At 33.7% G+C, this 26662-nt stretch overlaps 1 protein-coding gene across 2 annotated transcripts in view; it reads right to left on the reverse strand.

Moving 5' to 3' along the window:
- Positions 1-26662, reverse strand: part of LOC148955543 (small subunit processome component 20 homolog) — a 165537-nt gene that overhangs the window by 50619 nt on the left and 88256 nt on the right. For both annotated transcript variants that reach the window (XM_089102742.1, XM_089102751.1), the window contains 2 exons: positions 17415-17603; positions 16250-16519 (listed from right to left, as the gene is read on the reverse strand). In XM_089102742.1, coding sequence (XP_088958868.1) covers positions 16250-16519; positions 17415-17603 — 459 coding nt within the window. The remainder of the gene's footprint in view (positions 1-16249; positions 16520-17414; positions 17604-26662) is intronic.

Raw genomic sequence — 26662 nt, forward strand, 5'->3', positions numbered from 1 at the left:
AATTAAACTGAATAATTGATGTATAAGTTTCACTCGTTTTAAGATTTATTTATTCATCTATATTAGTATCTATTGTATGTTTGTTTGCATTGATTGTTTATTTAATTTCTGTTCGTTTTGGGTTTCATATATACTTCAGTAGCAAAATAATTTTTTTCCTTTTAAGGTTGATTTGCATATTCAATTTAAGCGTTACTCGCTTTAAGATTTATTTATTCATTTATAAGAAGAAGAAGAAGAAGGATTTATTGAAAAAAAAACATATCAACAAAAAATTATTGCTGCCTCCCCTAAAAAGCAAAGCTTGTCCGTGGGGGAGGTAAAGAAAACAAAATCCTTAAAACAAAGAATACTTGGCCACCGACAGCACTAATACCATCACACTAAACAATAAATACAAAATAATATCATATATTATACTTCCTCTGGGAACATCATATCAACAAAACCCCCGCAATAAATAAATCAATTAATCAGTCAAAACTCATATTCAGCAAAAAGCAGTTCCTTAATGATTTTTTTAAAAATATTGGGGTCACCAATAGTCTTAATATGACTATTCAAACTATTCCATTTCCGCGTACCTCTATAAAAAACAGACATGAACGGAAAGATATACCTCTAGGTACACAGAAGTCCGCGCTACCCCTTGTATCATGAGACTGAACAGTAGACCTAATGGACAATAAATCACCAAAAATTATTATTATTAATAATAAATTATACCCAAAAATTATATTCACCAAAAATTATATTATTACTTGTTGTATGTTTTTTTTTGGCTATGATTGTTTATTTATTTTCTGTTCGTTTTGGGTTCCATTTATTCTTTAATAGTAAGTCCTGGTAGTTTTGGGTTTGAATTTTAACAGGTATTTGTATATGCTGATCGTAAGTTTAAAATAGCCTTTACTTTTCTTTGAAAAACTTCTTTTACGGAAAGTCTTTTTTAATTAATTTCCTTAAAACATCCATTTTGATAAAGTTATATAATCCGAAAGCATTGATTTGTCGGAATTAAGTTGGATAAAAAAATGAAAATAATTCTCCTTTTTTCCATCCGCCATGTTTCTTCTGTCGCCTTTGATATTTTTCGACATATAGGTAAAACATCAGTTTTTCAGCGGCCTAACAGAATAAGAAGAAAACATGGCGGAATTATTTTGAATTTTTTTAATTCGACTTAATCTTGACAAATCAATGTTTGTGAATTATACAACTTTTACAAAATGGATTTATAAATGTAGCACGTTTGAAACAAATGTTACAACCCATTTTTATATCCAAAAATATAGAATGAAATTATTTTTTTCAAGGGTTCTAAAAAGGAATAAAATGGAATTTTCGAGAAAAGAAATTATTCTATTGAGAAAGAGCAGAGACAATGGCATCTAGTGGTGTTTTCACTTTATTTCTAGGTTAATAATACGGAATGCTGAATATTTACCAAAAACTTTAAAAAACGCATCAAAATTTATTTAATTTCATTTTTGTTATGTTTTTACGAGTCGGACAAACTTTTTTTTTTGGGGGGGGGGGGGGTTAAAATACCCGGCATATTGATTTTCTGGTTTAAACAGTTGGTCTTTTTCAACTATTAAAGCAGTAACGTAAAACCTTGTCATAGCTAAACCCCAGTAATTTTTTGATACGACGTTCATTGTCTAAAATTAAATTATTGAGAGAAAAGAAACTGGATCCTAGTTTCTCTAGGCGTGGGGAAAGCACCAACAGGGCCAATATTTATTAATTTTGCCAATGGACATTTTTTCTAATTATCCCATACAGGTAGTAATGCAGAACTTTTCCCTAGATAAATCATGATAGATTCTTTGAAACGGCGTTCATTCAACTAATTTTCAATTTTAAATGGGAACCAAAACACGATTATCCTAATAATTTCCAAAAATACAAAACCAATTAAGGGATTAAAAAAAGCACGAAATGTATAATCTTAAAAAAAAATGTCCAAAAGAGTTTGACAAGAAATACATTTACAACAAAAACTCCCTTTACAAGATTAAGAGTTTAGTTTCCGATCAACCCATTCCCTGAGTTAGAATTATGATATTACTGTGCTTATTTCTTTCTTCTATTTTCACTGTTGTTTCTTTGTTTTTCGTTGCTTAAAAAAATAGGAAAATTATCCTTTTTTCGTCGGTTTTCAACAAATTTCCAACGTATTTTTAATTAAAAAATAAATACTGTACACTGCTACAAAATAAATGCTATATTAGACCTTGAGACTATAATATTAGAAAAATACTGTATAATGGGGAAGATAGATAAACGTTAACTTAGTCAAAGTGAAGAATAAGAAAATAAAGCAACGAAAAACAAAGAAACAACAGTGAAAATAGAAGACAGAAATATGCTTGCTTTTTTCTCCTTATTAATTTTCTTCTTATTTGTTTTTCTCCAGCCTAGCCTCAGGGACATTTATAGGAAGCTAATGGGTTCAATGTCTCTCTGATCAGCAATTTTTAGCATTTGTTTTGGCCGTTTTCTATTTGAAAAAGTTCGGTTTTAAATAAAGGGCAATTCGGGATTGAATTTCAATCTCTTCAAATGTCAGGTTTACTTGAATGACTAGCAAATACTATTGCAGGAAGGGAATAGTAACTAAATCGTACCTGCTACAACTGTTATTAATTCTGCTGCTACTACTTTTACAACTACTACTACTAACACAACACTATTACTACTAATACAACACTATTACTGCTACTACCGCTCCTACTACTGCCATTACTACTAAGATGCTAGTATTTTTGAGGCTACACGTATGAAGGTGGAAATTTGACAGAATATTGAGGGATAGTTTGAACTAAATCAAAACACACTATGTGTATGCAGATTTCCAATAGGGCGTATCTCAAAAATGGATTGATGTATTAAGTTCGAACTTTAAGAGAATGCTTAGAGGGGAACATCAAATAAACGAAAAAAACTGTATGCATTGAAGCTTTCAAAAGGGCATATAATCAATATCATAGGGAGCTCCGCTGCATCATAGCTAGCAATATCATTGAAATTTTTAAAAGAGCTAATTCGATTGGATATTAAAAATATTAGTGCCCTTTTTAAAAGTCAAAAGTGATTGGAGGGCAAGCAGCCCTCCTCCTGAGCACATTAATTTTCCAAACACATCCAATCAAAATTTTGAGATAGCCATTTTGTTCAGCATAGTTGAACGGTTCAGTAGCTATGTCTGTAGGGATATTGGGTAAGTTAAACCCCCACAGTTATGCAATTTGTCCATTATGCTTTAAAAATGTATTTTGCTTTAAAACTAAATCAAAAGGCACAGTGTGTATGCTAGTTGCCAATAAGATATCTCAGCAATTTCCCAAGAGCAACTTAGGGTATAAAGTTGAAACTGTCAGGGATAGTACTATTACTACTTCTGCTCTAACAATCTAACTAAATCAAAAGAGGGTAAGTGTATCCAGGTTGTCAAAGAGTATAGATGGACTTTTTTTGAAGTGGTATTAAGTTTTATTTTTCAGATCAGCTTGAGGAGTTATAAAACTAAATTAAACAATATTATTTGTGTCAAGATTTATAAGAGGGTGTATGTTGCTAAAAATTGCTGAAAGAGTTTCTCTTTCAGCATACAAATAGAAAGCCAAACTATAGATTCTTATAGAAAAATATATATATATATATATATATATATATATATATATATATATATATATATATATATATATATATATATATATATATATATATATATATATATATATATATATATATATATAAAATCCGATGAAAAAGATGATGTCAATAAAAAAGGAACATAAATTAATTTAAAAAACTTTTTTCCACAAAATAAGTTTTTCAAATTAAAGTATAGAGCTCCATTAAACTAAAAATGAGTAAAAATAAAATCGAATAATCTTCCAAGAGTAAAACTACCACAAAATGACTTATCAATAAATAAAAGAAACCCAAAACGAACAGAAATATCAATAAATAATCGAGTCAAACTCAAAACGAACGGAATTTAACTTGAGTAGGGCTGTCAACCTCCTTGCTTTCTCAAGACCAGAACATAATTTGCACTTTACTGAAAACGTAATATATCTTAAATGTTTTCACCTTTTCAAGTAAAATTAGTAACACCTTAAGGAATTTATATCAGTATATGTACATTAAACCGAAAATCTACGTTAATTTGTTTTTTGTTTTTTTCTCAGTAAAGTGCAAAATATGTTCAGGTCTTGAGAAGGCATGGGGGTTGGCAGATCTACTCATTTTAATTTCTGTTCGTTTGGAATTTGACTCGGATATTTATTGTTGGTTTCATTTATGAAGATAATTTCTTAAACCACATTCGCCTGACATAGCATAAAGAAAGAAAAACGAGCAAAAATGGGGTTTTGAAAGGCCAAATGAAAATACTGACAAAACACAACAAAGCGAATATTTTGAGGGCTCAAACGCCTCTCTTCTTCAGCGCGAAACGAAAAAATATAATCAATGAGAGTGCCGAAGAAAAAACCAACAAAATAAAAGGCGGAAAGTCAATGTGAATGTGAAAAAAAACAATGAAATAAAACCCAAAAAAATTAAAAGATGAATAAAAATCAATAAAAGCCAAACATTATTAAGAATTAAAACTAAATACCTAACAGCAATAAAAGTTGTTGTCCAGCACTACAGAGAAGCTGTTGAAATTTATAAATACCAACATTCAGGTCTAGCCTGGAACAGGGATTCAGGTAATTTAAGAATAAATGAGTGGTATTTCGGTTTTCTCAAAAAAAAAGCCGATACTACAATAGTCCCAGATATAAACCTTGTACCACTTTCCCAATCACTTAATCAGACACGTCAACAACCCCTTAAGTCTCAAAGAGTGTCTGCGAGGAATGCAATTATTAAAATCAGGAATCAGATGACATATCTCTCCAACTCTTTCAATGCTGTTTCGTTTTGGTTTGAGTGAATGAATGTTTTTTTAATTTTTTTTATTTCTCAGTTATTCGCTAGCATCCGTCGATGGCGGTTCAATTTAGATTTTTTTTGGCAAATCACTGATATTGGTGAATGACTCACTTTTATTGTTGTTATGTATGTGGTTTTGATTCTTACAATTTTTGGCTTTTATTGAATTTTATCCATCTTTCAATTGTTTGTTTTTTTCATTGGCTTTTTCAAAATAAAGGGTTAAAACATTGGTTTCAAACTTACTATTTCATTATAATTTCCATTTTGTTAAAGTTATACAATCCGCAAGCATTGATTTGTCAAAATTAAGTTGGATAAAAAAAAAAAATTCTCCTTTTTTCCATCCGCCATGTTTGTTCTGTCTCTTTTGGTATTTTTTTTTTTTTTTTTTTTTTTTACATATAGGTTAAACCGCAGTTTTTAAGCTGCCTAACAAAATAAGAAGAAAATATTGCGGAATTTTTTTTATTTTTTTTTTATTAAAATTAATCTTTAAAAATCAACGTTTTTGAATTTTAAAAAAACTTTTACAATATGGATTTATAAATGTAGCACGTTTGAAACAAATGTTATAACCCATTTTTATATCCAAAATTATAGAATGAAATTATTACTTTCAAGGGTACTAAAAAGGAATAAAATTGAATTTGCGAGAAAAGATACAATTATATTGAGAAAGAGCATAGAAAATGGGATCTAGTGGTATTTTCACTTTATTTGTAGGTCAATTATATGAAATGCTCAATATTTACCATAAACTTTAAAAAACTCATCAAAAATTTAGTTATATTCATTTTTGTTATGTTTTTACGAATCGGACAAAGTTTGTTTTTTTTTTTGGGGGGGGGGGGGTTAAAATACCCGGCATATTGATTTTCTGGTTTAAACAGTTGGTCTTTTTCAACTATTAAAGCAGTAACGTAAAACCTTGTCATAGCTAAACCCCAGCAGATTTTTTGATACGACATTCATTGTCTAAAATTAAATTATTGAGAAAAAAAAAACTGGATCCTAGTTTCCCTAGGCGTGGGGAAAGCACCAATAGGGCAAATATTTATTAATTTTGCCAATGGACATTTTTTCTAATTATCCCATACAGGTAGTAATGCAGAACTTTTCCCTAGATAAATCATGATAGATCCTTTGAAACGGCGTTCATTCAACTAATTTTCAATTTTAAATGGGAACCAAAACACGGTTATCTTAATAATTTCCAAAAATACAAAACCAATTAAGGGATTAAAAAAAGCACGAAATGTATAATCTTAAAAAAAAATGTCCAAAAGAGTTTGACAAGAAATATACTTGCAACAAAAACTCCCTTTACAAGATTAAGAGTTTAGTTTCAGATCAACCCATTCACTGAGCTAGAATTATGATATTACTTAGACTTTTTCTTAGAGAAGGATTTAAAAGTGCTTAAAAAATAGGAAAATTATCCTTTTTTCGTCAGTTTTCAACAAATTTCCAATATATTTTTAATAAAAAATAAATAAATACTGTACACTGAATTCAAGGCCGTATCCAGGGGGGGGGGGGGTTACCCAGTTTGAACTACCCCCCCCCTCCCTCCGAAATTTTTGACCGATTCGAAAATAAGTCAAAAATTAGTAAAACCTAGGTAAAAATCAGTAAAATTAGTCGAAAACTGAGTCAAAAATTAGTAACGCCCCCCCCCCCGAAAAAGTCAAAAATCAGTACCCCCCCCCCCCGAAAAAGTAAAAAATTAGTAAACCCCCCCCCCCCCCGAAAAAAAATCCTGGATCCGCCCTTGACTGAATTTCAAAAAAATAGTTCGGTAGGTGGATGGGACAGAATCTTAGCTATGGAATAATAGCCAAATTTCCGTTTTTCATTCTGAGCTCACAATCGTAGGAGAACAAAAAAATAACTTACCAAAACTTTCACAGGGAACACAAATTTTGATTCACACAATATAACTAAAAATTCGTGTATTTAAAAACCTTTTGTTATTAAAAAAAAAAAAATTCAAAATAGAATCAATTTATTACAAAAAACTGTATTTTCATGTACAAGATTGATGAATGACGTCATAATCGTAGGTTGTAACAATATGTTGCGCAAAATTAAATATAAAATTATGATGTTAGCTACAATAAAATCAGTATGTTTTTACATAAATGATTAGTATAGTTCATAATAATAGCATAAATTTACAACAAAAATCCCTTCACAAGATTAAGAAGTTGAATAAAAATTTTGTCAGGTGTGAGGATTGTACCCACGACTAAGGAGCGGCTCGTATTGATACTAGCTGCTCGTATCGACAGCTAGTCTCGAGACCTTGAGACTACCTATCCACGTCGCCTGGCCTACTCCAGTGCCCTCGTCCACTTGGCCAACCTGACATGTTGAAATGTAATATCTAACAGTAACGTCATTATTTTTTGTTTTACAAACGTTGTTGCAGCCAAGATACAAACAAAAGGCACAACTGGTAATTTAACATGTAACATTTTCGCCAATCTACCAGAAAAAAAAAACATTCTTAAGGATTTCGAGAAAACAACTTTTATTAAAAGAAAAAAAAAATCTTTCGATAAGAATTGCAGGGCGTAGCTGAATAATAGAACTTTATTTATTATAGCATATTTCGGATAGATAAGAAGAAAAGTCTTAGAATTAAGATAGGAGTATAGAAGCAAGGATGACAGCTGTAAGAAGGGATCTGAAACGTGGGTGTTTTACGAACTTTACTAAAAATTCTAATACTTCTAGAGAAATTTGTCTTAGATGAATTTTAGGAACAAATTTGTGCGAAAATATATAATATTAGAAGAATAATGTATTATGGGGAAGATAGATACACGTTAACTTAGTCAAAGTGAAGAATAAGAAAATAAAGCAACGAAAAACAAAGAAACAACAGTGAAAATAGAAGACAGAAATATGCTTGCTTTTTTCTCCTTATTAATTTTCTTCTTATTTGTTTTTCTCCAGCCTATCCTCAGGGACATTATAGGAAGCTAATGGGCTCAATGTCTCTCTGATCAGCAATTTTTAGCATTTGTTTTGGCCGTTTTCTATTTGAAAAAGTTCGGTTTTAAATAAAGTGCAATTCGGGATTGAATTTCAATCTCTTCAAATGTCAGGTTTATTTGAATGACTAGCAAATACTATTGCAGGAAGGGAATAGTAACTAAATCGTACCTGCTACAACTGTTATTAATTCTGCTGCTACTACTTTTACAACTACTACTACTAATACAACACTATTACTGCTACTACCGCTCCTACTACTGCCATTACTACTAAGATGCTAGTATTTTTGAGGCTACACGTATGAAGGTGGAAATTTGACAGAATATTGTGGGATAGTTTGAACTAAATCAAAACACACTATATGCATGCAGGTTTCCAAAAGGGTGTATCTCAAAAACGGATTGATGTATTAAGTTCGAACTTTAAGAGAATGCTTAGAGGGGAACATCAAATAAACGAAAAAAACTGTATGCATTGAGGTTTTCAAAAGGGCATATAAGCAATATCATAGGGAGCTCCACTCCATCATAGCAAGCAATATGATTGAAATTTTTAAAAGAGCTAATTCGATTGGATATTAAAAATATTAGTACCCTTTTTAAAAGTCAAAAGTGATTGGAGGGCAAGCAGCCCTCCTCCTGAGTCCATTAATTTTCCAAACACATCCAATCAAAATTTTGAGATAGCCATTTTGTTCAGCATAGTTGAACGGTTCAGTAGCTATGTCTGTAGGGATATTGGGTAAGTTAAACCCCCACAGTTATGCAATTTGTCCATTATGCTTCAAACATAAATTTTATCAAAAGGCACAGTGTGTATGCAAGTTGCCAATAAAATATCTCAGCAATTTCCCAAGAGCAACTTAGGGTATTAATATGAAACTTTCAGGGATAGTACTATTACTACTTCTGCTCTAACAATCTAACTAAATCAAAAGAGGGTAAGTGTATCCAGGTTGTCAAAGAGTATAGATGGACTTTTTTTGAAGTGGTATTAAGTTTTATTTTTCAGATCAGCTTGAGGAGTTATAAAACTAAATTAAACAATATTATTTGTGTCAAGATTTATAAATGAAAGAGTTTCTCTTTCAGCATACAAATAGAAAGCCAAACTATAGATTCTTATAGAGAAATATATATATATATATAAAACTATAGAAAACCGAAAAAAATCCGATGAAAAAGACGATGTCAATAAAAAACGAACAGAAATTAATTTAAAAAACTTTTTTTCCACAGAATAAGCTTCCAAATTAAAGTATAGAGCTCCATTAAACCGAAAATGAGTAGAAATAAAGTCAAATAATCTTCCAAGAGTAAAACTACCACAAAATGATTTATCAATGAATAAATGAAACCAAAAACGAACAAAATAAACAATAAATAATCGAGTCAAACTCAAATAGAACGAAACTTTACTTGAGTAGGGCTGTCAACCTCCTTGCTTTCTCAAGACCAGAACATTATTTGCACTTAACGGAAAACGTAATATATCTTAAATGTTTTTACTTTTTCAAGTAAAATTAATTAATTTCCTAAGGGACATATATCGGAAGCGAATGGGCTACCTGTCTCTCTAATCAACAATTTTTAGCATTTGTTTTGGCCGTTTTCTATTTGACAAAGTTCCGTTTTAAACATGGTGCAATTTGGGACTGAATTTCAATCCCTTTAAATATCAGGTTTATTTGAATGGCTAGCAAATACTATTGTAGGAAGGGAATAAAAACTAAATCATACCTGCTAGAACTTTAAGGCTACACGTATGAAGGTGAAAATTTGACAGAATATTGAAGGGGAGTTTGAACTAAATCAAAACACACTATGTGGATGAAGAATGCCAAAAGGGCGTATCTCAAGAATGAATTGAGGTATATTAAGTTCGAGCTTTAAGAGAATGCTTAGACGGGAAGACCAAATAAACGAAAAAAAAACTGCATGCATTGAGGTTTTCAAAAGGGCACATAAGCAATATAATAGGGAGCTCCGCTCTATCATAGCTAACAATATCGTTGAAATTTTTAAAAGAGCTAATTCCATTGGATATTAAAAATTTTAGTGTCCTTTTTAAGAGTCGAAAGTGATGAGAGGGCAAGCAGCCCTCCTCCCGAGCCCATTAATTTTCCAAACACATCCAATCAATATTTTGAGACAGCCATTTTGTTCAGCATAATTGATTGGTTCAGTAGCTATGTATGTAGGGATATTGGGTTAAGCCCCCACAGTTATGCAATTTGTCCATTATGCTTTAAAAATACTTTAAAAATAAATTTTCCTTTAAAACATAAATCAAAACGCACAGTGTATATGCTAGTTGCCAATAAGATATCTCAGCAATATCCCAAGAACAACTTAGGGTATAAAGTTAAAACTTTCAGGGATAGTACTATTTCTACTTCTGCTCTAACAATCTAACTAAATCAAAACAGTGTAACTGTATCCAGGCTGTCAAACAGTATAGATGGTTTTTTTTTAAAAAGGTATTAAGTTTGATTTTTCAGGTCTGCTTGAGGAGTTATAAAAGTAAATTAAACAATATTTATTTGTGTCAAGATTTATAAAAGGGTGTATGTTGTTAAAAATTACTGAACATTCTCAAACATACAAATAGCAAGCCGAACTATGGATTCTTATAGAAAAAAGCCCAAAATATATATAAAAAAAAATTCCGATGAAAAAGACAATGTCAATAAAAAAAAAAAAAAACAAAAATTAATTTTAAAAACTTTTTTCCACAAAATAAGTTTTTCAAATTAAAGTAAAGAGCTCCATTAAACCAAAAAAAGAGTAGAAATAAAGTCAAATAATCTTCCAAGAGTAAAACTACCACAAAACGATCTATCAATGATCTAGTCCCCTGCTTTCTCAAGATCACAACATAATTTGCACTTTACTGAAAACAAAATACATCTTAAATGTTTTCACTTTTTCAAGTAAAATTATTAAGACCTTAAGGAATATATATCAGTATATGTATATTAAACCGACGTTAATCTACGTTAATTTGTTTTTCCTCAGTAAAGACCCTTGAAAATGATAATTTCTTTCTGTGTTTTTTTGGTATAATAAGAGTTAAAACATTGGTTTCAAACTTACTATTTCATAATAAAATCCATTTTGTTAAGGTTATATAATCTGCAAGCATTGATTTGTCACAATTAATTTGCATAAAAAAATTTGCATCTCAGTGGGGCCTGCCCCAGGCCACTCAGCGCGTCCCCAGGTGGCGGATAGGGGAACGCCCTGCAGATATGTAGAGTACCTCATGGGTAGTGAGGCGCGGACCAAGGGAGGACCCAGTTTCTGGGGGTATTGAAGCATTGCTGGAGCACCCTCGTCTGGGGGCCTTAAATTCAGACGGAGGAGGAGGATGACCCCTCTAATGTGCACTGGGCAGGGCCCATGGCGTATGGATACGTCCCGTCAGTCACAAATCTTTCCCCAGCAATGGGTTAAATTGCTGGTGTTGCAGGACACGAAAAGGGCGCACTATCGGTAATAGATACAGTCGGCCCCTGCTAGGGACATAGAGGAGTGGCTTACCGCTGTCCCGAATCCAGCCAAGAAACCCCTTCTTTAATTATTTAATTTTAATGATGAATATGAATACAAATAAGAGATCAAATATGAGAACCAGTGCTACCGCGTCCGGGGTAACCGACGATAATGCGTTAAGAGATACCGCGTCCGGGGCAGTCGATGGACAAGTACACGGTTCTCGACCCAGAGGTCGCCCTTCGAAGAGACTGAATGAAAACTTTTCACCTTACAATCTGCCACAACTCTGCCGCCTGGCCGATAAAATAAGTACCTACAAGAGGCACTTTACTGAACTGGTGAAAGACAAGGCCCCAAAAGGACCTCCATCAATAGATGGGACATAAGTCATAAGTCAAGTCATGTTTCTTCTGTCGCCTTTGATATTTTTCGACATATAGGTAAAACAGATGTTTTAAGCGGCCTAACAGAATAAGAAGAAAACATGGCGGAGTTATTTTGAATTTTTTTTTATTCAGCTTAATCTTGACAAATCAACGTTTATGAATTATACAACTTTTACAAAATGGACTTATAAATGTAGCGAGTTTGAAACAAATGTTATAACCCATTTTTATGTCCAAAAATATAGAATGAAATTATTTTTTTCAAGGGTCCTAAAAAGGAATAAAATGGAATTTTCGAGAAAAGAAATTATTAAATTAAGAAAGAGCAGAGACAATGGCATCTAGTGGTGTGTTCACTTTGTTTGTAGGTCAATAATATGAAATGCTCAATATTTACCAAAAACTTTAAAAAACGCATCAAATTTTTTTTTTCATTTTTGTTATGTTTTTACGAGTCGGACAAACTTTTTTTTGGGGGGGCGGGGGGATAAAATACCCGGCATATTGATTTTTTGGTTTAAATAGTTGGTCTTTTTCAACTATTAAAGCAGTAACGTAAAACCTTGTCATAGCTAAACCCCAGTAGATTTTTTGATACGACGTTCATTGTCTAAAATTAAATTATTGAGAGAAAAAAAACTGGATCCGAGTTTCCCTAGGCGGGGGGAAAGCACCAATAGGGCCAACATTTGTCAATTTTGCCGATGGACATTTTTTCTAATTATCCCATACAGGTAGTAATGCAGAACTTTTCCCTAGATAAATCATGATAGATTCTTTGAAACGGCGTTCATTCAACTAAAATTCAATTTTAAATGGGAACCAAAACACGGTTATCCTAATAATTTCCAAAAATGAAATTATTATTTTTAAGGTTTCTAAAAGGGCTTAGAATTGAAATTGTGTGAAAAGAGATTATTATATTCAAAAAGAGCATAAAAAATGGTATCTAGTGTTATGTTCATTTTATTTTTATTCGAGTTTTGGTGCTTTTAGTTTTTTGTGGAAGAGGCCTACTCCTTGGCATCTAGGCTGGAAGAATTTGAAAGAAATTCAACTCTTTATAGCAATGTATTCTAAACACCCCTAGCCCATGATAATAATGAAATTCTATACCCTTTTTTGTCCCCCCAAATAAATATTTGTTTTCTCAGGAAATAGTTCACAAAAACCCAAATATGAGGGGAATATCTTTTTGGAACTGTCGTGGATGGAGGAGCGGGCAAGGTGCAATTGAAATTTTTTTATTTGAATCGGGTACGGATATTCTTGGAGTTTGTGAAACATTTTTAGATGAAAACCCGGCAAATAAAATTAATATTAGCGATTTCCAATTTTTTCATGTAAGCAGAACTCGAAAAAAGCAAGGTGGCTTAGCAATACCAGTTAAAAATTATATTCTGACACGGATGAAAGAAGAATTTCTATATCCGAATACTGGAAAGATTTTTGAAAGCTGCATTGCTGAATATTTTTTTTTACCAAATAATGACAAATTTTTAACTGCTGTAATGTATCGTCCTCTCATCTAGCATGGCAGACTTTATTGACAAATTTAAAAATATGTTAAGTGTGATATCAAATCTTCGAATGCCATTTTTAATCTTTGGGGACTTCAATATTGACTTAATAGGATGTCTCCTATCAAGCCAGCAAGGAACTGACCGACATGTCCTTCAGTTTTTAGAATGTAACCTTTCTCATGGCATGAACCCAGTATATTTTATTCTGACACGAATTATCAATCTCGAATTGATAACATTTTTAAACCTTATCCATGTGAGGCTACATTCGTGGTTATGGAAGGTACATCTGATCATTGTATTTTAATATCTGATTACAAAGCGCAAAAAAAAAATCAATAAATAAAATCCTATGAAGAGGAGAAATTTCTCACAAGTAAATATGAACTGAAATCTAATCTTAGACTAGATTTCATTGGAGTGAAATCATTAGATGTAGATTGGAGTGAAGTTACTATTGAGAATGACCCAAATACATCCTTAGATATACTTTATCGAATTTTGAGTGAAAAACTGGACCTTCATTGCCCATTTAAAACTTCATACCAGAAAATAACCTCACCCAAACTACCTTGGAGAAGTTTTATCATTTTTAAAATCTATTGAGGAAAAAAATCGATTGTATAAGATAAAAATGAAATACCCCTCAGCTCATAATGTACACCGTTCAAAAATTAAAAAAAAATTGCTAGTTAAAATTCTTAGAACAAGTGAACAAATTTATTATGAAAATTCATTTACAAAATCTGATTCAGCTCGACCTACCTGAAAATTAATCAAGGAAAACATTGGAAACAATACTAAGACACCACACCCTGAAGTGATCATAAATGAAAATGGTGTTGAGTTGAAGGAGAAGGATGTTGTTGCACATTATTTTTGTAATTATTTTTCTAATATTAGTACTACTGTTGTACTGGGATCCCCTGAATCTCCATTTTATTCATAGAAAGAATATCTCCCGCCATCTGAAAATTCTAGTATGTTCCTGGCCCCTGTTACTTTCGACGAGTTCCAGAAAGTAATTGTGAATCTTAAGAGTGTTAATTCCCCAAGTCTAGATGGGCTTTCCACAAATATTCTGAAAGAACTTGCTTGTGTAATCCATCTCCCGTTACTTCATATTTTAAATGTATCTATATCATTAGGGATCTTGCCAGAAGTATGAGAATCTGCACGAGTTATTCCAATTCATAAGAATGGTGCTAAGACAGATATAGGCAACTATAGCCCAATAACTATTCTTTCCCTAATATCTAAGGCTCTAGAAAAAATTATTCAAAAAATAATTATTTCATATTTTGATAAAAGGGATTTATTTACTAAAAATCAGTTTGGATTCAGGTCGGGTTATTCTACTGAACAAGTTATTGCTGCGCTAATTTTAGAGATTAATGATTCACTAAATGATGATAATCATGTGTCTACTCTTTTCTATGACATAAAAAAGGCATTTGATACACTAAACCATGAAATTTTGCTGGAGAAAACTGATAACACAGATATTGGAGGAAAAGGCCTAGATCTTATAAAATCTTACCTGCATGGTCGAAAAATTCAGGTAGAAATATATGGGCACCTGTCAAGCCATATTGTTATTGATAATATTGGAGTCCCCCAGGGATCAGTATTAGGGCCATTACTATTTTTGATTTATATAAATGACCATCCGAGGTGTTTACCCAAAGATCGTAGCTTAGCAGTAAATTTTGCAGATGATACGGTGGATACGGCGGTTACGGCAAAAGCTAAAACCCCATCTTTGTTGGTTGAGAAAATGGTGAAAGCTATGAAATCTTTGAATAAATGGTTTGCATGTAACTACCCAGCTCCGAACTTTTTTAAAACTGAATTCATTATGTTTATGCGGTCACAGCGGAGAGTAAATAAAATTACCACAGAATAGTTAGGCTAATTGTAAATCAAAGTAGGACAAAAAGAGTAAATTCATTTCGTTACCTTGGGATTATTCTCGATGAGCTTTTATCCTTCCGTAAACATTCTGATTATTTGAGATTGAAACTTGCCCATAACTTAGATTGTCTTCATAGATTGAAACATGAGTTTCCTTTTTCCATCCTTAAAATTTTATACCATTCTCTAATTGAATCATGTCTCAATTATTGTCTTGTAATCTATTTCAACCCATTTATGGTCAATTTGCAACCTCTTCAGATAATTCAAAATAAGGTAATTAGAATTCTGGGTACTTTTGTTAATCGCCCACTGAGGCTTCAAAATCTCTCGGAAACCCAAACTTTATATGTTTTTCTCAATATAGTTAATCTCAAACAACTAAAAGATCTGCATACAGAAGGGTGGTATTATGATATCCAATCTTAAAAAAAAATATTTCCATAATTTGGGTATAATTGAGACTCCCATTTCTCTTGCCCACCATGTCCGCTCCAAGAAGTATTGCCTTCCCCCAATTAAATCAGAAAGAGCTAGATTCTCAATCAGATACAAGATTCCTCATATTGTAAATAAACTTAATTTAGTAGAAATGTCCCCAAATTCTCGCGCTGGGGTGGCCTCTTCTGTTATCTCCTACCTTGAATTTTTTTTTGTTATTTTGGCATTTTCTTATCTCAGTGTATGACCGACACACCGAGCGCTGCTCTTGGTCGACCAGTTAAGAGAATAATTTATCATGTATTTTGTCAATAAAAGATCTTGTCTTGTCAATAATATGAACTGCTCAATATTTACCAAAAACTTTTAAAACGCATCAAAAATTTATTTATATTCATTTTTGTTATATTTTGACAAGTCGGACAAACATTTTTTTCCAGGGGAAGGGGTTCGGACCCCCTACCCCCGCCCAGGATACGGGCTTGGGTTGGAATGTAAATGAATGAATTAAAATTGAAAGAATACTTACCTCAATAGCAGCATCAATTAGATGACTCTGCTTCAAGTAGTTTTCAGAGAAGAGATATACAGAGGCTAAAGGCATCAAGAACTGAGTTAACGTGTCTGCCTGCAGAAAGCGAGGAGTTTCTTTTAACTTGATGGAAACTTTAACAAGTGCACGCGCTCTCCGGTGACTTTGAAGGTGCTTAATATTCTCAAAGAAATCGACATCACCGTCTGGGTCTGATAGTTTAGCCAAGTCTTTCAGTTGTGGATGCGAATTGGAGCATTTTCGCACCTTAAATGTAGAAATATTACAATTGCAAAATCTTGGAATAGTCTTTGGGCACATTCTCAAATAAAATATTAATAAAATAAAATTCTCAAATAAAACTAACCTCATTAAATAATTCATAAGTTAGTAATTAATTATTTAAACTAATATATCAAAACAGCTTAAGCTTAAAAATTATTATAAGTTGAGGAAAATAAAAAGTACTAAATTAAAAACTACCTCTTAAAGTGCTTAGCCGAAAAATAATACATTTGTTCTCAATCAAAACGGATTATTTTCTGTTCAAAACCATTTACCTTTAGTTTTTTCTTGTCAAGAACAAAAATCAACCATAAATACAATTAAATAGTCAACCATAACCAATAAATAAATCAACTATAAATATAATTATGCAATTAAAATAGAGCCAATCCTCACCTTGTTCTCATTAGTGGGCCATAGAACTCAATGTCTTTTATGAAACTAACAGATTGCTGAAAATTGTTTATTTTATAACTTATAAAATTAAATTAGCATTAAAAATGCCGATTAGTATTAAAGATATTAAGGATTTCATCAAAACTAAAGATATCGAGGGAAATTCAGAAAGAAGAAGAAGAAGAAAAGAAGAAGAAGAAAAGAAGAAGAAGAAGAAGAAGAAGAAGAAGAAGAAGAAGAAGAAGAAGAAGAAGAAGAAGAAGAAGAAGAAGAAGAAGAAGAAGAAGAAGAAGAAGAAGAACAAAAACAAGAAGAAGAAGAAGAAGAAGAAGAAGAAGAAGAAGAGAGAGGGAGAGAGAGAAACAGAGGGAGAGAGAAAAAAAAGTGATACATAACGTTTTCTTTCATATTTTTTTTTCTACTCAAGAGAGTAGCTGTTAATACACATAAAATTAAATTCTTAAGAGCCTTAATCTCTTACCAAAGCAGCGAGGACACTAATGGCTTCATGCCTTATCGGTTCTTTTTTAGTCCTTATAAGCTGGCGGATTTGAGGAAGAAAATGAGAGGTAACCAGCTCCTTAGCATCGTTTTGATCACCATTCTGCAGATACGTGGTAACATTTTGAAGACAGAAGCTTGCACTGTTTCGCAAGGATATATCTTCGTCCTGTAAACAAACAAAACCATCAACTCTGTACTATTTACACCATTTGTCTCCTTATTTTAACGATTCCAGGCTTTTAAGTCAGGAAGAATGTATAGTAAATACTTTCTGAGACCACACTGACCAATCATGACAAAACAAAACAAAAAATCACGAAGAAGAGAGAACGAGGACAATAACAGCCAGTGAAAAAAAAAAAACTATGCAAATACTTCACTCAAGACCTCCGCTTGACCGTCCTCAGTGCAAAATAATACCGATAAAAATATAACAAAGACAAACTTTCAAACAAGTACAAAGCGAAAATAAGATGATCCTTACAAAGTAACGGTGGAAGGATAACTGAAATAAAAAAAAGCAAGATTTAATAGTATTTCACAGTTCATCTTACGTAATACACTCTAAAAAGCTAATCGCTTGCCAGCTATGGTATTATCAAAGGTTCTATTTGATTGCAAAACATAATCTTGTTGACGGATGTAAAAACGATCGGAATTAATAATTTCATCATAAATCGAACTTAGAAAAGTTTCTCCAGTGTCTCTATTGAGAGCGACCTTTAAGTGAATGTGCTTCTTTATTTCAACTGCCTCCCTGAAAACTTTTCTATTCCAAAATTGCTTTTCGGATTCTCTTTACTCTACAAAGCTGTAAAAATTCATGTGGTTAATAAGGTTAGCGTGTCTTTTTGGACAAATAAAAATAATTAAGGATAGGCTTCGTCAAATGCTGCCTGTAAGCTAGTCGTAAATAATTTCCGAGACCACACTGGCTAATCATGACAAAACAAAAAAAAAAAAATCGCAAAGAAGAGAACGAGGACAACAACAGCCATGCTCCCTGTAAGCTAGTCGTAAATAATTTCTGAGACCACACTGGCTAATCATGACAAAACAAAACAAAAACGCAAAGAAGAGAGAACGAAGACAAGAACAGCCATGCTCCCTGTAAGCAAGTCGTAAATAATTTCTGAGACCACACTGGCTAATCATGACAAAACAAAAAAAATCACAAAGAAGAGAGAACGAGGACAACAACAGCCATTTTGTGTTTGTTGTTTGGCTTTTTATATTTTTATCGGTATTATTTCGCGCTGAGGCCGGTCAAACGGAGGTCTTGACCGAAATATTTACACACTTCTTTAATTTTTCACTGGCTGTTGTAGTCCTCGTTCTCTCTTCTCCGTGATTTTTTGTTTTGTGTTGTTAAGAATGTATAGCCCTTCATTCCTTTAGGGCTTGTATGGTATGCCTAGCTCAATTGCTGTCACGGCAAGGCTTGATCAGTTGCACCAAAAGGTGACTTAAATCACACGCCCAATAAAGAAAATTCTCTTGTGGAAGTGCATAAAGGAGGAGTCACGTTTGTAATAATACACATGGAGAGGGTGGGTTACATAAGGTAAAATTCAAAATGCTATGATTTTCGGACAATTTAGCAAGTATTTTTAGGTTCTTTATATTTTTTACTCTGATGGCTTTACTGGTATTTACTGGTAGTTACACAAAAAATAACTAAAAAAAAGCATAAAAAATGTTTATATCCATTTTTGTTACGTTTTTACGAGTCACGCAGACATTTCGGGAGGGGGGGGGGGTTCAACCCCCCTCTGGGTACGGCCTTGGGGTGGGTACGATACAGAAACTATTGTAGCCCTTGTTCTCTCTTCTTCCTTTTGTGTTGTTAAGCCCTGAAGATGTCTCTCTTCTTCTTCATTTTTTGTTTTGTGTTGTTAAGGATGTATAGAATGACGCAGTCAACCTATAGATAGATAATGCATAATGTGCATATGTGCAAAATCTATAGTCGACCCATAGACAATGTATGTAGTACATTATAATGTACAGTCACATTATACAGACAGATAGTCTGTGTTTGAATTCAAATCAACTTCGTGGACTGTGATGAATAAGTTGAGAGCCATGGATAATTGGAAAAAAAAGCCAAGACACATAGTCTGGGTGAGAGACAAAGCTGACATAAGCATTTTTCAGAATAGGATAAAAATGATGTCATTTCACTCGTTGATAGATGATTTATCATCAATCCATCATCTATCATCTATCATCACAGTCAACCTATAGATCCTGTATATTATATATGTAATGTATACAACAATAAAAGTACAGTGAACACAAATACAGTTTTATACAACAGTTGTCTATTTATTTTAACAATTGCAAACTTGTAATACACGAAGAAAACATCCAGCAACAAAACTACAGTCAACAGGCCATGATTTACACATAGGCTCACTAGGCCTGGGCCTAGGGGCGCACAATGTCAAGGGGCTAAAAAAAAACAAAAAAAAAAACACCGTGAGCGATTTTTTTTCTTAACAAAAACTGGACTGATATGATTTATCGTCAAAGTGCCAGGTGCACTTTTCTCCTGTACTGTCTATTTAATGAAAAGTTACTTTAAAACAACACAGGAATTCCGTGGCCGCTTATAAACTGACAGATGTCTCCCAAGAATGGCAATTGAGAGCTTGGTATCACCTCTCTATTGCATTACTTTTGGCTCATCACTCATCAGTTGCCTTCTGTTCAGGGCTTCCACTATCCCCGAATTCTCAGGGATTTCGCCCTAAATTTCTGCCCCCCCCCCCAAAAAAAAGCTTGGGCGTAGGGGCTCCAAAGATTTAAATCTGGCCCTGACAATCAACCTAGGCTAAAGCCAGCTCAGCCTACTAGTTTTTATTATTTTTCTCTTATGTCCCTATTTTCACTAAAATATACTGCAAAGCAAACAGATTTACGAGTAGTCAGTAGTCTTATACCGTCCTTTGATGCCGCTTTAATGGTTAACTCCATTAATTGTTTTCACCCAGTTTTCACCCCATACGGTCTTTTATTTTTGTAGCTAATTTTTATCGTTGACAAGTTATTATATGTTTGACTGACTTCAAGTTCATTGATTTTTCTTTACGTTTCCTAATTTTTTTTTACATCTTGATTCCCTTTTGAGTTAGTGTGTTTTTTTACTTTTCTTATTGATTATTGTCGTTTTTTTGCGTGTGTGCAACAAAATATTCAATTTCAGTATTTTTGCTTGAGATAGCCATTTCTATAATAATAGCTTTCTAATCTTAATAAGAGCTTTAGTAATTAATTCCTTTAACATTTACCGTTTATTTATTAGAAAACTGACAGAGCAATGGCAAAACATATTTGTTTAAATAACGAGCATTTCCATAGGACAGTTTTCATAAAATTTTTCCGTAAAAATGCTCGTAATTCAAATTCTTCTATAAAATTGTTTATGAATTTTATGGTCATCAGGGCATTTGCCCCTTTTCAAATATTGAAAGTCGCCTATTTTCAAGTATTTCAGGAATTTTCTATCAGTCCTTCCGTTTCCAAAAAAAAGTGATCCTACATCATTAAATTCAACCCATCTGCGAACCCACATACACAAATACAAAATTTCGTGTTTTTTAGATGAACAGTTACGGATATTGAATTATTTGTCTTTTCTTTCCACTGGGAGTTATCGTATCAAACCTGAGATCGCAAGAGCTAGGGAGAGGAACCATTTTAAATTTTAGCGTCATTTTTAAGTTAAAAAAGAGATCGGACCCCAACAGTGCCATTTTCAATAAAACCTGTACCAAGCAATAATAATTTTAGCCTATGAGGGCTAAAATGCAACCGAGTGAACATTCTGAGACAGTCAATGAGCTTAAAACTAAAACAGATATTTAGTTTGGTGGTGGGGACATTTTTTTCCAAAAAAAATATATTCAGTCCAAGTAAAATGAACGGTTATCAAAAGTATTAATCTGAAAGCTTCATCTAGCTGAGTTGATTTTTCAAAAATTCTTTAATCCATACAGAGGGTTGCTTAGCTGCAAACCAACCCTTAAGGGGAAGATCAGTGGTTCTTCCTCTGCATGTAAGGGGGAGTGGCGTCTGAAGCGCCAAAAAGTGCATATTAATGGCAACGTTTTTAAACTTTTCGTGAATTATCCTTCGCAAAGGTTTGGATTGTGGATGGGAGGAAATGACCCCCTAATAATTTTTTATCGAAGGAAATATCAAATTGCTTCATGAACGAAAATCCTTTATTTGAAGAGCGGAGGATATCAAAGGATATCCTCTTATTCGAAAAATGCTTTGATTATAAAACGGAATACATTCTGGTATTTACTTTCATTAATTATAAAAAAACTTTTCGAAAAATAAGTTTTTCAAAGAAAAGTAAAGGCCATTTTGAACTTAAGCTCAGGAGATACAAATACCTGTTAAAACTCAAACTCAGAACGACCAGAAATTACTATTAAAGAATAAATGAAACCCAAAACGAACAGAAATTAAATAAACAATCATAGCAAAAAACATACAACAAGTAATAATATAAATGAATAAATAGATCTTAAAGCGAGTAATGCCAAGATTGAATATGAAAATCAAGCTTAAAATGAAAACAAATATTTTTCTATTAGAGCATAAATGAAACTTAAAACGAACAGAAATTAAATATACGATCAAAACGAACAAACATACAATATATATTAATGAAATTTAATAAATAAATCTTAAAACGAGTGAAACTTAAAAAGAATATGTAAATCAAGTGTGAATCGAATAAAAAAAAATACAAATAAGAGTTTGTGTATCGCCTCACTGCAGAAGCCAAAAACCTACTGCGTCATTGGCGCTTAACTGAAAACAATTCTTTTAAATTTTTTCACTTTTGTAACTTTAAGAAATCAAAAATTAATTAAGATTTTAGGGAATAAATATCAGCATATGTATAAATTGACAATGCACATTTTTTTTTCAATAAACTCATTTGAATTTTTTTTCAGTAAAGTACAAATTATATTCTGGCTTTTAGAAAGCATAGGGGTTTTGAACCCTACTCACATTAATTTATGCTCGTTTTGAGTTTGACTCTAATATTTATTTCAATTTTCAGTCAAATGAGACCTCTCTAAAGTTTATACGAGCATCCCTTCCATAAGAAATAATGGGAAGGATTCGGAGAATCCTTAAATTACAACCCTTGCCCTGAGGGCTGTGGAGGAGTTGTCATCCTCAAAGACCAAATTTACAGCACTTAAAACTACGTTTGATAAAATGGCTGTCTCAAAATTTTGATTGGATGTGTTTGGGGAAAAGGTGGGCGTGAGAGGGGGGTTAGTTGCCCTCAAATCACTTTCTACTATTAAAAAGAGAACTAGATGTTTGGCTTCCCAATCAAATGAGCAGGTTTTGAAGTTTCTACGACGACACCTTATATAAAAACCTTATATTCCCCCAGTATGTAACTTATAACACTTCCCTTGAGGGTTGTGGGGGAGTGTCCTCTCCTCTGGATCCGCCACTGCCTTACACTCTCTGTTTCTTTCCTTGTTAGGGAGGATAGCAGATTCCTAATAGGTGTGTGTTAATACCAAAACATTTTAACTCTCATTGGACCTTCAGGTATAAACAGAATTAGTTCAAAGGAAGGGGTGGGGAAAAAGGGCGTGTGGGGGGGGGGGGGGTTATTTTCCCTTCGATCAATTTTGACTCTTAAAAGTTGGACTAGAACTTCCAATTTCCAATCAAATGATCCCTCTCTGAAGTTTATACGAGAATCCCTTCCTGCCCCCTGGCCTAGGGGGTTTTGTCGACGCCAGGGTTTTGTTACTTAACCTTTCAACTATTTTTAACAAAATGGTGTTTTTAACCCTTGCATATAAAGCAGCTCTGGGGGGGGGGAATGAATAAAAATATTGAAGCTATATAAGATTTATTCATTTATTTATGTTTGCACCGGTTATCTTTACGTTTGTAAGATAGTTAATTTTAATTTCTATTTGTTCGGGGTTTTGTTTATTCTTTAACAGTAATTTCTGGTATTTTTTAGTTCTTAACTGTAATAGGAATTGATTTTTGCAGGTCCTGAGTTCAATATGGCTCTTTACTCTTATTAGAAAACTTATTTTTATGTAAGGTTTTTTTTTTTAATTAATAATAATAAAACATTAAAGCCTTATGGCCTTTGCTATAGACAGCTTAATTTACAAGCCTCTGAAAAATCAAACCTGATTTTTTCAACACCGCCATCTATACAAGCCATTCTATTTCCAGAAAACTACTTTAAACCCTGATCTTGTGGGTGTTCTGGGATTTCCCGCCCCGAATTTGTATTATCGCTCTGGATATAGCAAATGATGAGTAAAAGAGTACTTTGAAAATTGTTTGGTGGTGTGTGTGTAAAAACAAGGAGCGTGAGAGGGGGGGGGGGCTAGTTGCCCTCCAAACACTTTCGACTATTAAAAAGGGCACTATCCCTTTGAATTTCCAATCGAATGAGCCTTTTTTGAAGTTTTCTACGACAACGCCTTCTATAAAAACCTTATAAGCCCCCAGGGCATAACTTAAAACCCTTTCCCTGAAGGTTTTGAGGGATTCTCCTCCTCAAAAAAACATTTTCTATCTGGAAATCGACTACGCTGAATAAAATGATTATCTCAAACTTTTGGTTTGAGGTGTTTGGGGGAATGATGGGCTTAGGGGGGCCTAGTTGCCTTCCGGTTACTTTCGACTATTAAAAATGGCACTAGCTCTTTAAAATTCCAATCGAATGAGCCTTTTTTGAAGTTTCTACGACAACTCCCTCTATAGAAACCTTATATACCCCCAGTACATAACTTCAAACCCTTGTCATAAGGGTTGTGGGGGAGTGTCCTCCTTAAAAGAATGTTTTCTATGTGAAAATGAAGTACGATGAAAAACATGGCTATCTAAAATTTTTTAGTGGATGTGTGGGGAATACTTATGGGCGTGGGGGGGGGGCTAGTTCCCCTCCAATCACTTTCGACTATTAAGAAAGGTACTATCCCTTTTAGTTTCACCTCACTTGAGCCCTTTTGAATTTTCTACGACAACGTCTTCAATAAAAACGGTATGTGCCCCCAGGGTATAACTCACAATCCTTGCTCAGACCGATGTGGGTGATTTTCTTTATCAAACGAGCATTTTCTCTCCGCAAATTAGTTGCATATAACAAAATGGCTCTCTCAATATTTTAATTGGATGTGTTTGGGGAAATGATGGGCGTGGGGGGGGGGCTAGTTGCACTCCAATAACTTTCGACTATTAAAAAGGGCACTAGCCCTTTAATTTGCAATCGAATGAGCCTGTTTTGAAGTTTCTACGACAACGCCTTCTATAAAAACCTTATATGCCCCCAGGCCATAGCTTAAAACCCTTGCCCTGAGGGTTGTGAGGGAGTGTCCTCCTCAAAAATATAGTTTCTATCTGGAAATCAACTACGCTGAACAAAATGGTTATCTCAAAATTTTGATTGGATGTGTTTGGGGGAATACTTTGCGTGGGGGGGCTAGTTGCCCTCCAATCACTTTCGTCTATTAAAAAGGGCACTAGCTTTTTGAATTTCTAATGGAATCAGCCTTTTTTGAAGTTTCTACGACAACGCCTTCTATAAAAAACCTTATATGCCCCCAGGGCATAACTTAAAACCCTTGCCCTGAGGGTTGTCGGGGAGTTTCCTCCTCAAAAACATATTTTCTATCAAGACAACAGCTACGCTGAACAAAATGGCTATCTAAAAATTTTGATTGGATGTGTTTTGGGGTATGATGGGCGTGGGGGGGGGGGGCGAGGTTCCCTGCAAACACTTTTGACTCTTAAAAAGGAAATTAGCCTTTTGAATTTCCAATCGAATGAGCCTTATTTGAAGTTTCTACGACAACGCCTTCTATAAAAAACCTTAAATGTCCCCAGGGTATAACTTAAAACCCTTGCCCTGAGGGTTGTGGGGGAGTGTCCTCCTCAAAAATGTATTTTCTACCTGGAAATCAACTACGCCGAACAAAATGGCTATCTCAAAATTTTGATTGGATGTGTTTGGGGAAATGATGGGCGTGGGGAGGATGAGGGGGGGGCTAGTTACACTCCAATCACTTTCGAATATTAAAAAGGGCACTAGCCCTTTAATTTCCAATCGAATGAGCCTTTTTCTAAGTTTATATAACGACAACGTCTTTAAAAACCTTATATGTCCCCAGAGTACAACTTAAATCATTTGTCCCAAAGGCTTTGGGGGAGCTTTCTCCTCAAAAATATATTTTCTCTGTGAAAATTAACTCTATGGAAAAAAAGGGATCTCTACACATTTTGACGGAGTGTGGGTGGGGGACGAATGGGCGTGGGGGGGGGGGGCTCGTTGCCCTCTGATCATTTTCGTCTATTAAAAAGGGTACTAGCCCTTTGAATTTCCAATCGAATGAGCCTGTTTTGAAGTTTCTACCACAACGCCTTCTATGAGAACCTTATATGCCCCCTGGGCATAAATTGAACCCCTTGCCCCGAGGGTTGTGGGGGAGTGTTCTCGTCAAAAATATATTTTCTATTTGGAAATCAACTACGCTGAACAAAATGGCTATCTCAAACTTTTTATTGGATGTGTTTGGTGGAATTATAGGCGTGGGGGGGGGGGCTAGTTGCCCTCCCATCACTTTCGACTATTAAAAAGGGCACTATCTTTTTGAATTTCCAATCGAATGAGCCTTTTTTGAAGTTTCTTCAACAAGGCCTTCTATAAAAACCTTATATGCCCCCAGGGTATAACTTAAAACCCTTGCCCTGAGGGTTGTGGGGGAGTGTCCTCCTTAAGAACATATTGTCTATCAGGAGATCAACTATTATGAGCACAATGACTATCCGAAAATTTTTATTGGAGGTGTTGGGGGGAATTATTGGCGTGGGGAGGGGCTAGTTACCCTCCAATCACTTTTTACTGTTAAAAAGGGCAATAGAACTCTCGATTCCCAATCTAATGAACCCCCTTTGAAGTTTCTACGATGACCCCTTCCGTATGAAGTGCCTCTGGGGAAAAAAAAAAAAATAAGAATAAAACACTGGAGCCGTATGGCCTTTACTATAAGCAACGCTACAGCGTTGCCTCTGATAGAGAATATACACAAAGCATCCTCAAGAACAACGACAATCAAAAGAACTTAACTGCCTTGAAAAGCAGAAAACTATTATGCAAAAGGTCTGTTTTTCGCATTTTAAAGTGCCCCTTGCAAGGAGAAACTTTTT

Source organism: Artemia sp. Qi Xiang Cuo, chromosome 2 (genome assembly GCF_049724085.1).
Source record: "Artemia sp. Qi Xiang Cuo chromosome 2, ASM4972408v1, whole genome shotgun sequence".
Lineage (NCBI taxonomy): Eukaryota > Metazoa > Arthropoda > Branchiopoda > Anostraca > Artemiidae > Artemia > Artemia sp. Qi Xiang Cuo.